This window comes from Cornus florida, unplaced genomic scaffold (genome assembly GCF_030987335.1).
Source record: "Cornus florida cultivar Cherokee Brave unplaced genomic scaffold, ASM3098733v1 CherokeeBrave_3.0.0_Hap2_Chr08, whole genome shotgun sequence".
Lineage (NCBI taxonomy): Eukaryota > Viridiplantae > Streptophyta > Magnoliopsida > Cornales > Cornaceae > Cornus > Cornus florida.
Genome location: NW_026775578.1, coordinates 38,145,860 through 38,166,005, shown reverse-complemented (window position 1 = coordinate 38,166,005; position 20,146 = coordinate 38,145,860). Strand labels below are relative to the sequence as shown.

The following is a 20,146-nucleotide window of genomic DNA, read 5'->3' as shown; positions in this document are numbered from 1 at the left end:
TGTGACGATACTCCCCCTGAGCAACAAACCCATGTGGTTGCTCCATATAAACCTCTTCAACTAGGTCACCATGTAAGAAGGCATTTTTGACATCTAATTGAAACAACGGCCAGTTACAATTGGCAGCAATGGAAATAAGAACCCGAATAGAAGAAATCTTAGCAACAGGGGAAAAAGTCTCATCATAATCAACACCATAAGTCCGAGTGTACCCCTTTGCCACTAGACGAGCCTTCAACCGCTTAATAGACCCATCGTGAAGGTATTTAACTGTGTAGACCCACTTACAACCAACCGTTTTGGAGCCCGGAGGTAAGGGAACAAGATCCCATGTTCCATTACGGTGAAGGGCATCCATTTCATCCACCATGGCTTGTCGCCAACCCAAATCAGAGAGAGCATCCTGCAAAGTCCTGGGAACAAAAGTAGCAGATACTTTGGATAAAAAACAAGATAAAGTGGATGAAATATGACGGTAGGAGACAAAGTTAGAAATGGGATGTGCAGTAACACACGATTGAATACCTTTAAGTAGAGCAATAGGCAAATCATCAGGTAAAGGCGTCGGATCCGAAGACTCTGAAGGAGATGGAGGGAGCGAAGTAGGCGGTCAAGGTCGTCGAGTATAAACCTGCAAAGGGACAGCAGAGCGAGGAGGTGCGGAAGTAGGAAACTGAGATGGAACCGTTGGTATAGGTGGCTCAGAAGTAATATCGAGAGGAGTAGTAGAATCAGAAAAATATGGGAGAGACTCAGAAAACGTTACATCAGCATTAGTGAAATAACGTTGAAAATGAGGACTATAACAACGATAGCCCTTCTGAGTGCGAGAATACCCAAGAAAAACACACTTAGTGGCACGAGGGTTGAGTTTATTAAGACCGGGTCCAAGGTTATGGACATAACACACACAGCCAAAGACCTTCAGAGTCAGATTAAACGATATGGAGTCGGGAAATAAAACAGAATGAGGAGATTTACCTTTTAACACTGACGAGGGCATCCGATTAATAAGATGACATGCCGTAAGAACAACATCACTCCAAAATCGTTTGGGAACATGCATATGAAATAAAAGGGCACGACAGACTTCCAGAAGATGACAATTTTTACGTTCAGCTACTCCGTTTTGTTGCGGAGTCTAAGTACAAGAGGATTGATGAAAATAAGTCTCAAAAGGGTCCGAGAAATATTCTTTGGCATTGTTAGAACGTAAAACTTTAATGGAACACCCAAATTGAGTTTTTATTTCTTTGCGAAATATTTGGAAAATAGAAAACAACTCAGAATGATTTTCCATTAAAAACAACCAAGTCGGCCGAAAATGATCATCCACAAAAGTCACAAATAACGAAATCCATTAATAGAAATATGTTTTATTGGTCCCCATACATCTGAATGAACTAATTGAAAAGGACTAGCCACACGATTATTAGCTCTTGGTTTGAAAGATACACGACAATGCTTACTAAGCTGACATGTTTCACAAGACATGGACTCAACACGACTAAGATCGGGGACTTGACGCTGCAAAACTGATAGTGATGGGTGGCTGAGACGACAGTGCCACTGGAAAGAAGACAAAGATGATTGAAGAGCCGTGGGAGATGGTGCAAGATCGAAATAATACAAGCCACCTACTTCATGTCCTGTACCAATCCTCTTCTTCGTCTTGAGATCCTAAAAAAGACAACATATGGGATAAAATGTAACAGAACAGTTAAGAGATTTAGTAATTTTGCTAATGGACAATAAATTAAAAGGGAATTGAGGAACATGTAACACAGAGGAAAGGGATATAGAAGAGGTTAGATGAATAGTTCCCAAACGCAAAACTTTAGTTGATGATCCATTAGCAAGAGTAACACTTTGAGAGGAAGGAACAGATTGAAAATCAGATAAGAGATGAGAACTACCAGTCATGTGATCGGATGTGCCAGAGTCAAGAATCCAGGGACTTTGACTAGAGGACAAAAAACAGGCAGGGGCACTACTTGAGTGGGCCAAGGACCCCATGGAAGATGAGGTGGAAGGCCGTTGTTAAGACAGAAATTGAGCATACTCATCGCGTGGAATCGTGACCATAACAATTTTAACAGCCATATGTGGAGAAGTGGGCGTGGCAGTGAGAGAAGAATCCCCATCATTAGAAGTCACTTGATGTGCATAGGAAGAAGGTGGCGGTTTCCCATGAAGATCCCAACAGTAATTGATAGTGTGATTAGTAAGACCGCAGTGAGTGCAAAGTTTTGAGCCTCTGCCTCTGCCTCGACCATGGCCATGAGTAAAACAACCACCACCGCCACGAGAAGGCTGAAAGCCACCCTGGTTCACAACTAAGGCAGAACGTTCACTGCTAGGAGGAGCAGTGACACCACCTGAAGCACCCCCTGAAGCGCCACTAGATAAAGTGGCACGCTGGAGCCCGGATAACATATAAGGTAGAGAGGGAAGTGCAGGGCTACCCAAAATCTGTGCACGAACAGGTTCATACTCTTGTGACAATCCTGTGAGAACCCGAATAACATTAAAATCCTCACGTTGCTGCTGCATGCTTTTCACATCAGAGGTGATGGGTTGATACATATTCATTTCTTCACAAAGTCCCATTGTCCGTGAGAGGTATTCTTCTAAACTGTGAGTCCCTTGCTGGAAGTAAAAAAATTGTCTGCACACCTCATAAATTTTGGTTATATTACCAGCACCGGAACATAACTGTTGGAGTCGGGTCCATATCTCCTTTGCAGCGTCCAGATATAACAAGTTGGAGCTAATATGAGGTTAAATACAATTCAGCATTAAGGAGATGATCTGAGCATCCCTCTGTTCCCATGAACTGAAATCAGCATCATTGCTTTTGGGTTTATCCTTAACCAAATGAGCGCCAAAGCCTTTGGCTTTCAGGAAAATGGCCACTGACTTGGCCCATAAAATGTAATTTTTGCCATTAAGCTTGACTGAAGTCATGGGAGGATTGAAGGATGTAGAAGATAACAGGTCTGAACTGGAAGCCATGGAGAAGGTAAAAAAAAAACGAACCTGGAAAGGGGGGAAAAAAAAAAAAAAATTGCAGAATCGGCAACCGGGTCGGATCTGGAGAACCAGGTCGAATCTGAGCAACCGGGTCAGATCTGGGTAACCGGATCGGATCAAAACCAGATATCTGCTATCCCGGTTTTAGTAAACTAGGGTTAGAATAGCATAGCCGTGTAGCCAAACACAGCTGTTCTTCTTCACAACCCCATCGACAGACTCCGGCAAGCACGCAGTGGCGACGGCGATAATCAGCGACACTACACCAAATCAGAACATCCGCAACTTCCGACCAAGAGAAAAGATGAATTGATGAAGCCTCACCTCTGCAAATAACGACAGTGGATGTCGGCGAGCTTGCTGACGACCATCACGGCGACAACACGAGCGACCAAAGGGGCTTTAGATCTAACGGCGACGAAGGAGGCTGCAGATCTAATGATGACGATGACAACTACGAGGGATTTTCTCAATCTGCCGGTGACAAGAACTTCCGGCAAAGACACCCAATGCGACAACACACTTGCGATTCCGATCGCGATTCCAATCTTATACAAGGGCAACACAATTGTCGTTTCCCACACCCATGAATCCATATTACTCTGATACCATGTTCAGATTCATGAGAGAGAGAGAAAGAATATGTATTTTGTATATTTCCTTTAGCCCAAAATGAGGCTTATATAAAGAACAAGGGTTATACCCTAATTACACAATATTGATTAATTACACAATAATCCTAACTACTATGGGTAATTACATAATGACCCAACATTATTGAGGATATAAACATTCTAACAGTATCATTGTTCTTCGTCTTTGTTGTGTGCTCGGTGCTATTTGTGCCTTATTTGGGCTGTTGGTGTGTTAAGTAGCATTGTTCTTTGCCTTCACCTTCGTCGCGTCTCTAACAATTTTTATTGTCTTGTTCTTGGTATGCGTTTGTGATATTTTATCGTTGGTGACATCATTGTTGCCATTATCATTGGTGTTGATTGTTGATATCTCGTGCAGTGATCATCATTCTCATGTGTTGGTGATTGTCTCTATAGATTGCCATTGTTGTTGGTCTTTGTGATGATCATTTGTGTGTTGACCGCTTGTGTAGTGGTCATCGTAACTATGAATTAGTAATTGTGTTGGTCATTGCTAATTGTTGACGATTTAGCGTGTTGCGGCTTGGAATTTGGATTATGTGCGATTTTAATGCCTATGTGTTGGCTAGAATCGCTAGATCATCACCAAGAGAGGAATACACTTCAAACATTCTCAAGTTGAGAATATCTTCACCAAATCGTTGGAAAAAGATCCATTTCATGATTTGATATGCAAACTAGGTGTTATTTCCCTACACACTCCAACTTGAGGGGCAGTGTTGGAAGATGTTATGTTAGATAACATCATTATAGGAGTGATCAAAGCCCTTAAATCACTCCTTGATAGAGTATTGATAGGAGTGAATCATAGGAGAGATTTTATGAATCTTTTTTGTATCATATTTATCACATGTGTGTCTTCTTTCACCTATAAATAGAGGTGATCATTGTGGGCAAAAACCAAAAGAGAATATTATAAAAGTGCTGTAGCCCTTAGGGCTCTTTGTGTTGTGGATATAGGCCGTAGTGGCTGAACCACATAATAGGCCGTAGTGGCTGAACCACGTAATATCTTTGTGGTCGTCTTATTTCATTTCTCTCTTCACTTATATTTCATTATTTACAAGACTAATAGAGTCAATCACCTATGTAGAAGCATAGCTAACAGGAAACAAAACCTCTAATGTGAAAACTCCTAGTAGATAAAGGATTACCTAATTTAATTCTGACAATTAATTCCATAAAGTAAGAGGACTTAACAGAACTAAACAACTTACAAGCCAATACAAAATTGTCAAAATTGAAGGGAGAAATAAAGCAATGAAACAATACAAGAATATGCGTGGTTCGACCACTACGGCCTATATCACGGCGCATAATGGGCTACATCACTTTTAGTATATTCTCTCTTAATTTTTGTTTATAATGATCACCTCTATTTATAGGTGAAAGAATATAACATGTGATAAATGTTGCGACAAACGTAGCGAACCAAACAACAATTACAAAACACGATAGAAAAATAAACACACTACACAAAGAACACCAAAATTTATACATGGTTCGGCAAAGCCTACGTTTACGGTGGAAATCCGGCGAAAGTCTTCACTATGTGTAAAATCGAAGATTACCAGTTTCAGCACCTCACTCTCTCTGTACGATTTTCAGTGTCTCTTGATCATCACACTTCAAAACCCTAAGCGCCTTTATATATCAGGCTGCAAGAGAGTACTAATTAGGGTACACAAAGCTCATCCAACGGGTCAGCGGGTCGCGTTGCGACCCATCACCAAATTCGGGCTTCAATATCACAATAAATATAAGACATATATTGATGGATGACTCCCATAAATCACTCCCATCAATATCCTTATCATAGGCTTAAATGACTCATATAATGATATTTTCTAACACTCGCCCTCAAGCTGGTATATGGAGATCTTAATTGAAGTGCCGAGACAAATTGAGCAATTATCATCATTAATGTTGACTTTAAGATATAATCAAATCAAGAGTGAGTGATAAAGAAGAAGAAGAAAAAGAGAAGAAAGTAGATGAGAGAAAAAGAGAGAGATGGGGAAAGAATGAAAGAATACTTTCATCCTTCCACCACATTTTATTTATAATAACAAGTTTAAGAAATTACACATAAGCCCCAACATTATATAAGGAATAACAAATAAGCCCCTGACAACACTCCCCCTCAAGCTGTTGCAAAGATATCTATCATGCCCAGCTTGACTAACATATTTTGCAAGCAAGTCTTGCTCACACCCTTAGTCAAAACATTAGCAATTTAATCATGTGTATTAACGTATGGAGTACAAATTAGCCCAAGACAAAGCTTCAATGTGCTTTGTCCTGTCATGTTGAACAGGATTATGGGCAATGCTAATGGCAGCCTTGTTGTCACAATACAACTTCATTGACTCACGAACATGATAACCCAACTCACCCAACATCGTACGTAGCCATAACAACTCACAAACTCCATGTGCCATGGATCTGAACGCAGCCTCTGCACTAGATCTAGCTACTACAGGCTGTTTCTTGCTTCGCCATGAAACAAGATTATCGCTAACAAATATGCAATATCCTGAAGTAGATCGTCGATCTGTCACAACCCTGCCCAATCAACATCAGTATAGGCTTCAACACGCAAGTGGCCATGACTGCCAAACAATATCCCCTTACTAGGTGAACCCTTGAGGTAGTGAAGAACATGATGAGTTGCCTCAAGGTGAGGTGTATGTAGAGCATGCATAAACTGACTAATCACACTAACAGCGTAGGCAATATCTGTGCGCGTGAGAGATAAGTAAATTAGTCTCCCTACCAATCGCTGAAATCTTCCCACATCATCTAATGGATCTCCATCTACATCGTTGAGCCTATGGTTCTGCTTAATGGGAATATCAATAGGTCTAGCTCCAAGCTTGCTTGTTTCTACCAACAAATCTAATACATACTTCTGTTAAGAAATGAACACCCCTTTCTTCGATCTGCACACGTTGATGTCAAGAAAGTATCTCAATGATCTGAGGACTTTAACCTCAAACTCTGTCCCAAAAATGACTTCATTCGACGAATCTCTTCTGGATCATTTCCTGTGATAACATTATCATCAACATATACAATAAGGGTAGTGGTGCAGCCCTGGTGCTTCTTGATGAAGAGTGTATGATCTGCCTGACTCTGTGTGTACCCTACTCTTTTCACAGCAGTGCTGAACCTCTCAAACCAAGCACGTGGCGATTGTTTTAACCCATACAAAGCTTTATTTAGTTTGCACACTAAATTCTGACCATTGGTAAACTTAAACCCTAGTGGCATACTCATATACACCTCTTCCTCCAAGTCACCATGAAGGAAAGCATTCTTTACATCCAGCTGATGCAAGGGCCAATTCAAATTAGCTGCCAAAGAAAGAAGAACACGTATAGAGTTTATCTTGGCAACTGGAGCAAATGTTTCCAATTAATCGATTCCATAGGTCTGAGTGAAGCCCTTTGCAACTAACTGAGTTTTATATCTCTCAATTGTTCTGTCTGTATGATACTTTATTGTGTAGACCCATTTGCAGCCTACTGGTATCTTACCCATAGGTAATGGAACAATATCCCAAGTACCATTCTTCTCAAGGGCCTTCATTTCTTCAAGCATAGCTTTCTTCCATGGAGTTTGACTTGGAGCATTAGAAACACTAGAAGGAACAGATACAGAGGAGATACACAAAGTGAAAGCACGATACGTTGGAGATAAGACATCATAGGATACAAACTGAGGTATGGGATGCTTTGTACAACTACGAACACCCTTACGATAGGCAATAGGGACATCAGATCAATAGGAATGCTATTAGGAAAAGAAGTAGGAGGTATCAATGTCTACTAAGGAATTACCTGGATTGAGGGAGACTTCTTGGTCCTGGGGTGAGTTAATAACTTGTTTTGCCCTCCTAGTGTAGACAATTGGCTGCTTTCCTTACTACAAATCATTAGTGTTAGGAGGACTAGACATAGGCACCTCAGTAAGAATCTCCCCTTTAATGGGAACCTCCCCCTGAATGGGAACAGGCAAAGGAAGGGGGCATTCTCTCTTAATGGACAACGAATTTTCTACCTGTATAGTAGTCTCCCCCTGTAGAGAATCCCGAGCAGTGGAAAAAAAATGAATAGACTCAAAGAATGTAACATCCACGAAGACAAAGCGACGACGAGTGATAAGGTTATGACACCGATACCCTTTCTGAGTGGCGGAGTATCCAAGAAAGACACATCGGATTGCCTTAGGGTCTATTTTGTCCTTACGATGATGAATGTGAACATAACAGACACAACCAAACACTTCGGAAGGACAGTAACAAGGCAGTGTCATGGTGTAAGACAGAGAAGAGGGATTGATAGCTAAGAACCTTAGAAGGCATGCAATTGATAAGGTATGTAGCTGTTAAGGTTGCATCAGTCCAATAACTTTTAGGCACTGCCATCCCAATTAGAAGAGAACGAATCACCTTCGTAATATGACGATGTTTTCTTTCAGCTACACCGTTCTGTTGTGGTGTATCGACACAAAAGGTTTGATGGACAATCCCGTTATCAGCAAAAAAGGAGGCAAGACCACCATACATAAACCCTCCTCCATTATCATATCGAAGGATTTTGAGGGGACAACCAAACTGAATACATACCATCCTATGAAAGGTTTTAAAATGGAATGAACTTCATTTTTGGTTTTCATAAGATAAAGCCAAGTATATCGACTAAAGTCATCAACAAACACAATAAAGTAATGAAGTACTAGATTCATGACCCGACACATCAGAATGAACAAGCTGCAAAGGAGCTGTATTTTTATTAATACTATTACGATAAGAAACACGACATTGTTTGGCAAGAACGCATGTTTCACAATTTAACTCAAAAGATTCAACAGAAGCAAACTGGGGAAGCACATGCTTCAAAACAGGAAGAGGTAAATGACCTAGTCTATTATGCCATCGCATTAACTGATCTTTATTGACATTACTATTCCTAACACTAGATTGATTTGCAACATAATAAGAAGTTGGCCTCGCATTCAGCAAATACAAACCATTGTCCTCACGTCCACTTCCAATCGTCTTCCCCATGTCCAAGTCTTGAAACACACAGTGAGATGGAAAAAAGGTTACACTACAATTCAAACCTTTTGTAATGTGACTAACAGAAAGGAGGTTATTGGTAAACTTTGGGATATGAAGAACAAAGAATAAGGTAAGATTAGAAGAGGCAGAAACAGTGCCCTTCCCCGCAATGGAGGTGAAGGTGCCATCAGCCACTCTAACCTTATGCTTACCAGAACATAAACTGTACAAAGAAAAATCAGATGTCATACCAGTCCTGTGATCAATGGCTCCTGAATCAATGATCCAGGGTGGCCCACCAGATAATGTAGAAACCTAATGTGCCGAATGAGAGGTACCTGTCTGAGCAAAGTTAAAGGTGGAAACGGAGCAATGTTGTGCTAGTAGATGTCGGAGAGCATCAAGTTCAACCCCGGATAAAGAACTCGGTGGCCCTGAGGAGGCATGATGTCACGGGTAAATTCTGAACACAAATCTAGTGTCCTGTGATGGCACTAAGCCAGAAATATGAACAACTTTTCTTTGAATTTCTAACTTAGCTCGGCCAATTCAAACTTGTTGCCTACAACACACAACAAGTAAAACACTCTCACACATAAGTATAGTTGCAAGAATGTAAAGACAATAACACCCACGAATTTACAGAAGCACAAGGCTTTCAATCTTTTACTATTATTCACAAAATAGTACAAGGAAAGGCCTCAACCTACAGAAGCATACAAGAGTCTCTCATAACACAACTCTGTGTCTCACTCTCAATCTGCCCTCTCTACAAGAGTCTCTCATAACACAACTCTGTGTCTCACTCTCAATCTGCCCTCTCTACAGAACCCACATTAGCAATATATAGGCAAACTGCCCACAACTGCCCACTAAAGTGGTGGATGACACCCCTATCCACCTAGGGTCATGTTGGCACCCACTAAGTGTGCTAACACTACATATGTAGTTGACAAGCCCAACTACTAGCTTGTTGGCATGCTCTGCTCATGCCACGTGTCCATAGGAAGTTGCATTCAGCATAATGGAAGAAACCACCTCCAACCGCCTGTGTGTTGTCCTCTCAAATCTGTGCCACATGGATGGGAAGTTATTCAGCACACCCCCACTCCCCACATGAGTGGGAAGTGCTAGTAACTTCCCCCAACCAACTGAGCCCACTTAGTGGGAAGTGTAACTTCCCCCAACCAATTGAGCCCACTTAGTGGGAAGAGTTAGTAACTTCCCCCCAACCAACTAAGCCCACTTAGTGGGAAATGTAACTTCCCCCAATCAACTAAGCCCACTTAGTGGGAAGTGTAACTTCCCCCAACCACCTGAGCCCACTTAGCCATCTTCTATAACCATAAGCCATGTCTGAGTCCCCTGAGCCAACCTTGCACGCTGAGCCTTGCCTACGCCCACTGCCTTGTGCCCATGTCCCTGACTTGACTATGCCACACGTCCATGACTTGTGTGATCCATGCTTTAAGCAACATCTGAGCCAACCTTATGAACTTAGCCCGTGCTAAGCCCACTAATTAGCACCCACATATAAATGTCTCAGAGTGCACGACATCCAAATCGAGTGCTGTCTGCGCCAACCATCTTCTATGGACTCAAGGTACCTCCCATAAAGATCTCGAGCCAAAACTCCAAGCTTCACTTTTTTGCCATATTTACGAAAATGCCACTGGGCACCCCCAGTGCACGCTGACAGCATCCCATGGCTGTCAGGGGGTTTGTCAAGGTCCAAATCCTGTAACACATGACCAGTAGAAGCAGTCTCACACTCTGCAATATGTGCCATAGATAACCCCTTAAATGGACCAGGCCTTAGCCTAGCATTTGCATTAGCAGGAGCTGGAGTAGGGTGACTGTATAAATTCCAGCATGTTTCCCTAGTGTGGTGCGTAGGCCCACAGTGATCACACCTCAACTTGCTTCTGTCATCCTGTTTCCCTCTTTTTGGAGGATTGGGCTTGTTTAATTGTTGTGTTGCAAGAGCAGACCTCTCAGATAATGGTACTTTTGGCTCAGGCTTAGTGTATACAGGTGCAGACATAGCCTTCAGTATACTCTCCTCAGCCTAGATATACGAAAACACATCTCTAATAGCAGTAGGGGCTGGATACCTGCCTAACATTTGTACCCTAGCATGTTCGTATCTCGGATGCAGACCACCCAAGAACTCATAGATTTGATTCCTTGCTACCATAGCATGAAATGCTTTAACATCAGCTGCGCACACAGGTATGTAGTTTTGGTAGTGATCTAACTCTTCCCATTTACTACGTAGAGTGTGGTAATATATAGCAAGAATCTAGTATTCCTACTCGAATCTTGAAATCTGTTGTTGGAGTTCATACAATTTTGCAAAATTACCATCCGAGGAATACGTCTCTTCCACATACGTCCATAGCTCTTTAGCTGTTTTCACAAACAGAAACCCTTTGCTGATCTGTGGTTGCATTGACTGCAACAACCACGTCATAACTAGTGCATTATTTGCACTTCACTCTTTGAATTTAGGATGTCTCTTGGAGGGATACGTTACAGTCCCTTTAATATGGTCGATCATGTTACGACCAGTGAGATGCATACGAGCAGATTGAGCCCACTCCATATAGTTCATCTCATCCGGCCTAATAGTCGTAATACAAAGGTCTGGATGGTGATCACTACTACCTTCCAATACTGGAGTCAGACTAGGAGAAGACCCAGCTTCTTTTGAAATTACCTCTGAGCCAGACATTTTATCAAACAGTTTTTGGGTATACAATCCTCAGAAACAAAAATAGCAACAAAATACGTAGAGAACCACCTCTTTAACACACAAACTTCAACTAAAAATATTACTGTCTTCTGAGATGCATAAAAAAGCGACCACACAGTCATCACACAAACCCTAGAAAGCAACAAAATAGACCATACCAGAATAGCGAACGGCAAAGAAAAAGCCACTGTTGTATAACTTGGGCGAACACAAAAAAATACCGATCGAGACTGCAATAGATAAAAAACAAGTCTAAATTTTTTTTTTTTTGGGCCTTGCGCTGAACCCTTAGCAGGGGCGTGCTGCCACCTACAACCCCCAGCCAACTCACCGCGAAGTTGGATCCGCGGTACGTGTGGATATGATTAACACTACTTCCTTGCAAACAAATCCCATCTTGGAATCTCTTCAAAACCCTTCACACCCACTAGGGTTTACACAAACTTGCCCTAGGGTTTCAACTACAAACCTAGAGCTTTACAAACCATGCTTTGATACCATGTTGACTTTAAGATATAATCAAATCAAGAGCAAGTGATAAAGAAGAAGAAAAAAAAAAGAAGAAAGCGGATGAGAGAAAAAGAGAGAGAGATGGGGAAAGAGAGAAAGAATGAAAGAATAGTTTCATCCTTCCACCATGTTCTATTTATAATAATAAGTTTAAGAAATTACACATAAGCCCCAACATTATATAAGTAATAACAAATAAGCCCTTGACAACAATTAAATGTTGAGATATCAACACGATGCTTAGACTATCAGACGAATGGAGATAAAAACTGGACTATGAAACGAATGGAGATAAAGGGTGAATTGGGATTTGGTCTAATCAAACCAGTAGCAGCAACCACGATTGATGGAGAGGTGTTGGGTGCAATTTCCATTGTTATGTGAGGATGAAAAAAAAAAAAAAAACTTTTTGCAATGAGAGGGAAAAACTTGATATTGCACACTACGAAGGAAGAAGACGACCTCAATAAAAATATATTCGGACATCCAAGACGAGTTGATCCAAAAATCTGAGACGAGTAGTCCCAGTCAAACCAGTAGTAGTAGCCACAATTGATGAAGAAGCTTTGGATGCAGTTTCCATTGTGATGCGAGGATGAAAAAATGTTTTGCAATGAGAGGGCAAAACTTGATATTGCACACCACGAAGGAGAAGATGACCTAAATAAAAATGGATTTAATGACCGGAGATGAGTTGATTCGAAGATCCGAGACAACACAAGGATATACATGGTTCGGCCACTATGGCCTCACAAAGCCCAAAGGGGTACATCGGTTTTATTAATTCTCTCTTAATTTTGTTTACAATGATCACCTCTATTTATAGGTGAAAGAATACAACATGCAATAAATATGAGACATGTATTAAAGGATGATTCCTAAAATCACTCACATGAATCACTCCAATCAATATCCCTATCATAGGCTTAAATCACGCATACAATGATATTCTCTAACAAAAATAAATTAGATATTTTAAATTTCCCTGAATCTATAAAATTACCAAAATACCCCCGAGTATCAAAATATTGATTTCTTTTTTAATTTCAAAAGATATAGGTTATGTTGAGTCCTTAGCTATTTGCAAGACCTTGACTAGAGTTAACATTAGATGCGGGAGAACTAGTGATGGTGGGACTACACCAGGGATCGATGTTGAGTCCATACATATTTGCGATAATATTAGACGAAATAACGAAAAATATTTAAGAAAACATCCCATGGTATATGTTATTTGCGGATGACGTAGTCCTAATAGATTCATCTAAGGAAGGTTCTAGGATTCCTCTTCGACCTTCTATGTTCGGGAAAAATGATATTGAAATTTGCATCTGCTACTAAAGAGAAAGAGAAATTAAGGGGGCAGAAACAGAAGTTAAAAACAGAAACAGGCATGTTAAAATCATCCCTATGCACCAGCGTGCACACTAATGTGCACATCAGTGCCACTAAAGTTGCACACCAGTGCCCACCAGCATGTACATGAGTGCACACCAAGGCTTTAGCAACAAAATTATAAACATGGAGAAAAGCATTAGAGTCAGGGGCCTAAGAATTAGTAAAACTAAAATAGAATAAATGGCATGTGAATGTAGATAGGACCAAATAATTACTCAAAAGAAATATTTCCGTTACCTAGGATCAATATTACAAAAAGATGGGGAGATAGATGATGTTGTAGTAAGTTAGATTAGAGCCAGGTGGGCAAAATGGAGGCAAGCTAGTGGTATCCTTTGTGACAAACGAATACCAAATAAATTAAAAGGAAAATTCTATAGAACAATTATTAGGCCGGCAATGGTGTATGGAGCGGAGTGTTGGGCATTGAGAAGGACACAAATACAACAAATTCATGTAGAGGAAATGAGGATGCTACGTTGGATGATAGGTATCACTAGAAGATATAAGATAAATAATAAATGTGTAAGGGGAACACTAGGTATAGCGCCCATAAATGATAAAATTAGGGAAAATAGACTTAGGTGGTATGGTCATATGCAATGTAGGCTCGGTGATGCACCTATAAAAAGAGGAAGAGTTGTTTGTGTACAAGGTAAGCGACAAAGAGGCTGACCAAAACTCATGTGGGATAATGTAATTAAAAACGACTTGAAAAATCTAAAATTAAGAAAGAACATGGTGTATAATAGGAAGGAATGGAAAAAGAGAATTCATGTAGCCAGCCCCATCTCTATGGGATAAAGGCAAGGATGATGATGATATAGGTTATGTTGGTTTAACAAAATCTAACTAAATGTAGTTACGTACCATGTGATACCAATGGAATAACCAATCTGTTGATTTGCGGGGCTCACATGGACTCTATCTCTCTCTTCCATATATACTCTTAAAGGTACTGCTTAGCATTTATAGATTCTCCTGACTAGCGATTACAATGCACACAGTTTCAAGCATGGCCTTATTTATCAGCTGATACTGAGACATCAGTTGATATGTATCGACAACATGTAATGCAATCACACTCAAATTGGAATGTGTAAATTTCCAAAATTAACCCTCCTTAAACACTAGTCGATGCGTTCATATTCAACTTGAAGAGGATTCAAGAAAAAAAGAAATGCATCACTCTGTGCATTGACTTCTTAAAGTTGACATCTATTGGGACATCCAGAAGGCAAGATGAATGGAACAGATTGGGATGGAGGGCATATAATTTTATTTTTCCATAATTATTGTTGAGGGTGAAATTCACGTGGTCCGATACGACACCGTTTTCCTGCAAGGAAGAGAAGAGAAGATCGATGAACCTTGACAGCACCGGTGTGGTGCCTGCCAAGAGCTCTCCGACGATCAAGTTAGTCACCGGAGGTCTAAAAAGAAGGCAGGGATTTAATAATAGTTTTTTCGTTGTACCTTATTCCTGAGTCGTCTTCCTATTTATCGTCACTTCCCTTATTCTTGATGAGGGAATATCATAATCCTTATCCCATGGAACTTATCCCATGCAAATCTTATCCTTGGTAAGATTTGTCATTATCCCATGGAATTTATCCAATGGAAATCGTTATCCTTGATAATGAAATATTATCTTTCGAAAGTAGAAGAGATTTGGCATCTGGTCAACGCTTAGTTGGCTCTATTGTTAGGTCACGATAGGTTAGGTTTATTTTTCCCTATCAATTGCTCCCCATTCCCAAGCTTGCTCATCTAGCTTCGGGAATGTAATTAATTTTTTTTTTTATTTTTTATTTTTCTTTTTCTTGCCCTGGGAACAGTACCCACGGATACTATTCCCGCGGTACAGTTCACATGAACAGTAAATACTAAATTTTTTTTTTTCCCTTGCCCTGGAAACAGTACCCGCGGGTACTATTCCCTGCAATACTATTCACATGAACAGTAAATACTATATATATATATATATATATATATATATATTTTTTTTTGGCCCTAGGAACAATACTTCCTTTTTTTTTTTTTTTCCCTTCCTTGCCCTGGGAACAGTACCCCTGCGAGTACTATTCCCGCAGTACTGTTCACATGAACAGTAATACTTTTTTTTTTTTTTTTTTTTCCTACCCTTGGGTACTTTTCCCTTGGGTAATGTTCCCTTGGGCACTCTTCCCTTGGGTAATCTCCCCTCGGGTAGTCTTCACTTGAGTACTAATTTTAGTACCCTTGGGTAATCTTCCCTTGGGTATTATTTGTAGTATCCTTGGGTGACCTTCCCTTGGGTGCTATTTTTGGTACCTTGGGTAATCTTCCCTTGGGTACTATTTTTAGTATCCTTGGGTACCCTTCCCTTGGGTACTATTTTTAGTATCTTTGGGTGACCTTCCCTTGGTTACTATTTTTGGTACCCTTGGATAATCTTCCCCTGGGTACTATTTTTAGTATCATTGGGTACCCTTCCCTTGGGTACTATTTTTGGTATCCTTGGGTACTATTTTTAGTACCCTTGAATACTCTTCCCTTGGGTACTATTTTTGGCACCTTTGGGTAATCTTCCCTTGGTAAGGGAATAAATTGTACGAGCTTCTCTCAGGTTGCCACTCCTTTAATAAGGGAATTAAATTTTACGAGCTTTACTCAGCTCGTCCCTTTAGTAAGGGATTTTTATTTACTACCCCTTATAGTAAGGGGATAGTGATTACGGGATTCATTCAACCCGGGTCCTTATAATACAGGACCCTTATAGTACAGGGATATTGATTACGGGATTCACTCAACCCGGGTCCTTATAATACAAGACACTCATTTACTATCCCTTAGAGTACGGGGATATGGATTACGAGATTCATTCAGCCCGGGTCCTTGTAATACAGGACACTTATTTACTATCCCTGATAGTACAGGGATATTGATTATGGGATTCACTCAGCCCGGGTCCTTGTAATACAGGACACTTATTTATTATCCCTTCTAGTACGGGAGGTAGTCGTCTCATTTCTCTAGTAAATGAAGGAAACTTTAATTATCTCACCCTTTTGTGCAGAAGGAGTAGTCGGCTTCTTGTCCCTTTAATAAGGGAAGAATGTGTTGTTGGCCCTTGGTCCCTTTAAGGAGATAAATAGATTATTTTGAGCTTGATATTACCACATAAGTAGGTAACTGAAAACATAATATTTTATTGCGTAGGAATTGAAGGTCATCCATCTCACTGGTGATGGTGACTTTATTATAAAATGAAATAACATGTGAAATGATGAACTGAGATGCCCCCAGTCTTTATTTTGAATGATTTGATAAGGTTAATTCCAACTGTGAGACAACTGTTAGTCGGTATACTTATCTGAGTCCTCCTCACTAATGATCTTTTATAACCGGTATCCTTTTCATCCCTGGTGAGAGGGGCTGACCTCTTCTTGTCTTCTCCTTCCTTTCCCTTCCGTGCATTCATGGCGTCTTCAGCGTTCATGTGTTTCTGCGCTCTGATTAACAACTCTGCCATGCTGGTGGGAGGTTCTTTGGATAAGGCGAACAAGAATTTGGAGGTTTGGAGTCCTCTTATGAAAGCAGTCAAAGCCACCTTGTCGTCCACCTCTTCTGCCTGTAACATCTCTGTGCTGAATCGGGTGATGTATTCCCGGATCGACTCGCCCTTCTGTTGCTTCACGGTAAGTAGGTAGGTGGCCGGCCTCCTATGCCTCTAACCTGCAATGAAGTGGCTCACAAATTGCTTGCTCAGTTCTTCGAAGGTGTTGATGGTTCCTTGCTTTAGCTTGTTGAACCAAACTTTTGCCGATCCCTAAGTGTAGTGGGAAAAGCTCGGCACATGATTGTATCTGGCACGGCGTGCAAATGCATAAGAGCTTGAAAGGTTTCCAGGTGATCGAGGGGATCTTTGGTCCCATCGAAGCTTTCGAACGAGGGCATCCTGAACTTGCTAGGCAATGGACATTTCATAACGGCGGGGCTGAACGGCAAATTGGTCCTTTGTACCAGGTTGTCTATGGCGGCAGGACCTTTCCCTTTCATAGCCCGAATTACATCTTCCATTTTCCCCTTGAGATCCTCAATTTGTAGGTCAAAATAGGTAACTTTCTTTATCTTTTCCTTAAAACAGAAAGCTGTGCCTTCATGAGGTCGGGAACTCCGTGGGAGAGATGGGTGGACCACCTCTCTATGTCGGTTTCTCACCTGGTTTTGTTCCACTTCGGTCTCATTTTTGGGAGGATGATTATCCTGCTCTTCAAGATTCCCATTACCTCCGTTTGGATTTGAGAGATCTTGTCGTGGCAAGTTTTGTTGAACCGGTGGAACAAGATGTTGCAGGAGCGCTGCATTTTGCTGGATCAACTGGTCCATACCCTGACTCAGAGTTTGGACCTGCAGTTCCAACGCTGCAAGCCGTGTCTGGTCGTTTGGGACGTCTAGGTTTTCACCCGACTCTACCCTTTGACCAGATCCTTGCGACGGTGCTCTTTCGGTAACCATACCGGACCGCAAACGTATATACCCAACTAAGTAATTAATTGATTCAAGGGAATCGTCGTTCCCACAGACGGTGCCAACTGTTGAGGGTGAAATTCACGCGGTCCGATACGACACCGTTTTCCTGCAAGGAAGAGAAGAGAAGATCGATGAACCTTGACAGCACCGGTGTAGTGCCTGCCAAGAGCTCTTCGACGATTAAGTTAGTCACTGGAGGTCTAAAAAGAAGGCAGAGATTTAATAATAGTTTTTTCGTCGTACCTTATTCCCGAGTCGTCTTCCTATTTATCGTCACTTCCCTTATTCTTGACGAGGGAATATCATAATCCTTATCCCATGGAACTTATCCCATGCAAATCTTATCCTTGATAAGATTTGTCATTATCCCATGGAATTTATCCAATGGAAATCGTTATCCTTGATAACGAAATATTATCTTTCGAAAGTAGAAGAGATTTGGCATCTGGTCAACACTTAGTTGCCTCTATTTTTTAGGTCAAGATAGGTTAAGTTTATTTTTCCCTATCAATTATAAATGGCAAAAACTTATTATTGAGACAGTGAAAATGATGCTTTAGTAGTTATTTAGCTTTAATGTGGCAGTTGTTATTAATAATTATCAATGCTTTAGTAGTTACTAATAATTATCACTGCTTCTACGTTGGTGTCAAGATTTTGTATATTGAACTTGTGAAGTACATTTACCATTTTCATTGAACCTAGTGCAATTTCAGTTATCCCTGTTTTGTCATGATTTTATGAGATAGTTACACTTAGTTAAATTTAACATGTAAGCCAAAGTTACACTTTGTATCAGGGCCCACTTGTGCCGTGACATTGTTTGATAATTACATTTTTGACCTTGATCAGGCTGTATGAGGGCCTTCGGATAGTCTTGCTTTTCAGCTTTTGCCTTAAAATTTCCTTTATTTTGACAATGGTTGCTAGATCTTTTATCCTTTCCGTTTCTTCAGGCATGCTCACCATCGCCTTTGTATTGAACTTTCATTCTTCTCATAAACATATGATACACACTCATATACTCTAAAAGGAATAATCTCCCAGCTTACTGACTTTGACTGTAAATTTCTCTATCTACTTTCATTGTTTATCTAATTTTGATTTTACTACAGCCTGTTGAAGAACCAGAGAAAATGACCCAGATTATTGTTCAAGCTCTGGAAATGACTGGACAAAGAGGAATCATTAACAAAGGTTGGGGTGGCCTTGGGAACCGTAAGTCTGTTGTCCTTATTTTGATTTATTCGTGGTTTATCTGAATGCTAAATATCTTCTTTTTAGAAAATTGCAGCTACTCAGCTGTTCAAGTTACAGGACTGTATACTTTATAGTACATACTTAATTTCTTCTTTCTTTTTCTTTTTCAGTGGCAGAACCAAAGGACTTCGTGTACCAACTGGACAATTGCCCTCATGACTGGCTGTTCTTACAATGTGCTGCTGTGGTAGGTCTTCACTACTTTGTTTGCTGATTTAAGATAAGTTGAAGTGGTGCATCACTAATGTTTTCCTTGTTTTGTGTGAATGTCTAATTTTGTTAATCACAAAGAGAATTCACCATGGTCATGGATTTAGCACTTACTAAGTTAAGAAAGATAATGTATTTAGCACAGCATGAATAATAATTATATTTCAGTGGTGGTGCAACATGTGTTTTTCACCCCACGTGAAATATTAGAAATTAGAACTGTGTTGTACGTATGACTGCAAGGAATTATGTGCTCACAATAGGTCTTCCTGTCAGCGGTGGTCCAGCAACAAAATACATTGTCAACCTAGCTATTTTCTCATAACCTAAATTATTGTAAGGCACTGGAGATGAGATGGTGATTGCATGGCCTTACCCTAAGGCATGAGTAGCTCCTCTTTTTGCTTCCTTATTTCTTAACGCAACTAGTTTTATTGTCCCACTTATGCAATGGAAATCTTGATGAATTCAAAATTCAGATCTCTGAGTATGATCTTGAACCATTTAAATACTTTAACTGTGTCAACAAGAAGATCAATATAGACACTGTGGCTTCTGGGGCTAAATGTTAGTTGGTTTTGGTTCCCGGGTTCCATGGCTCCGTTGGAAGGAAATTGTGGGATTGTTATTCACATAAAAATTCATTCTACATTATAAACTTGGTTGTGTTAGGGCCCATTTCATGGTGCAATGGTTAAGACTCGGGATGCTAAGCATGAGAAAGCTTGTTCAAGTTATTTTATT

The 20,146-nt window shown here is 40.5% G+C and overlaps 1 protein-coding gene across 1 annotated transcript in view; it reads left to right on the top strand.

Moving 5' to 3' along the window:
* Nucleotides 1-20,146, top strand: part of LOC132271352 (sterol 3-beta-glucosyltransferase UGT80A2-like) — a 51,680-nt gene that overhangs the window by 25,665 nt on the left and 5,869 nt on the right. Inside the window, exons 10-11 of the mRNA XM_059772702.1 lie at nt 19,048-19,150; nt 19,303-19,379. Coding sequence (XP_059628685.1) covers nt 19,048-19,150; nt 19,303-19,379 — 180 coding nt within the window. The remainder of the gene's footprint in view (nt 1-19,047; nt 19,151-19,302; nt 19,380-20,146) is intronic.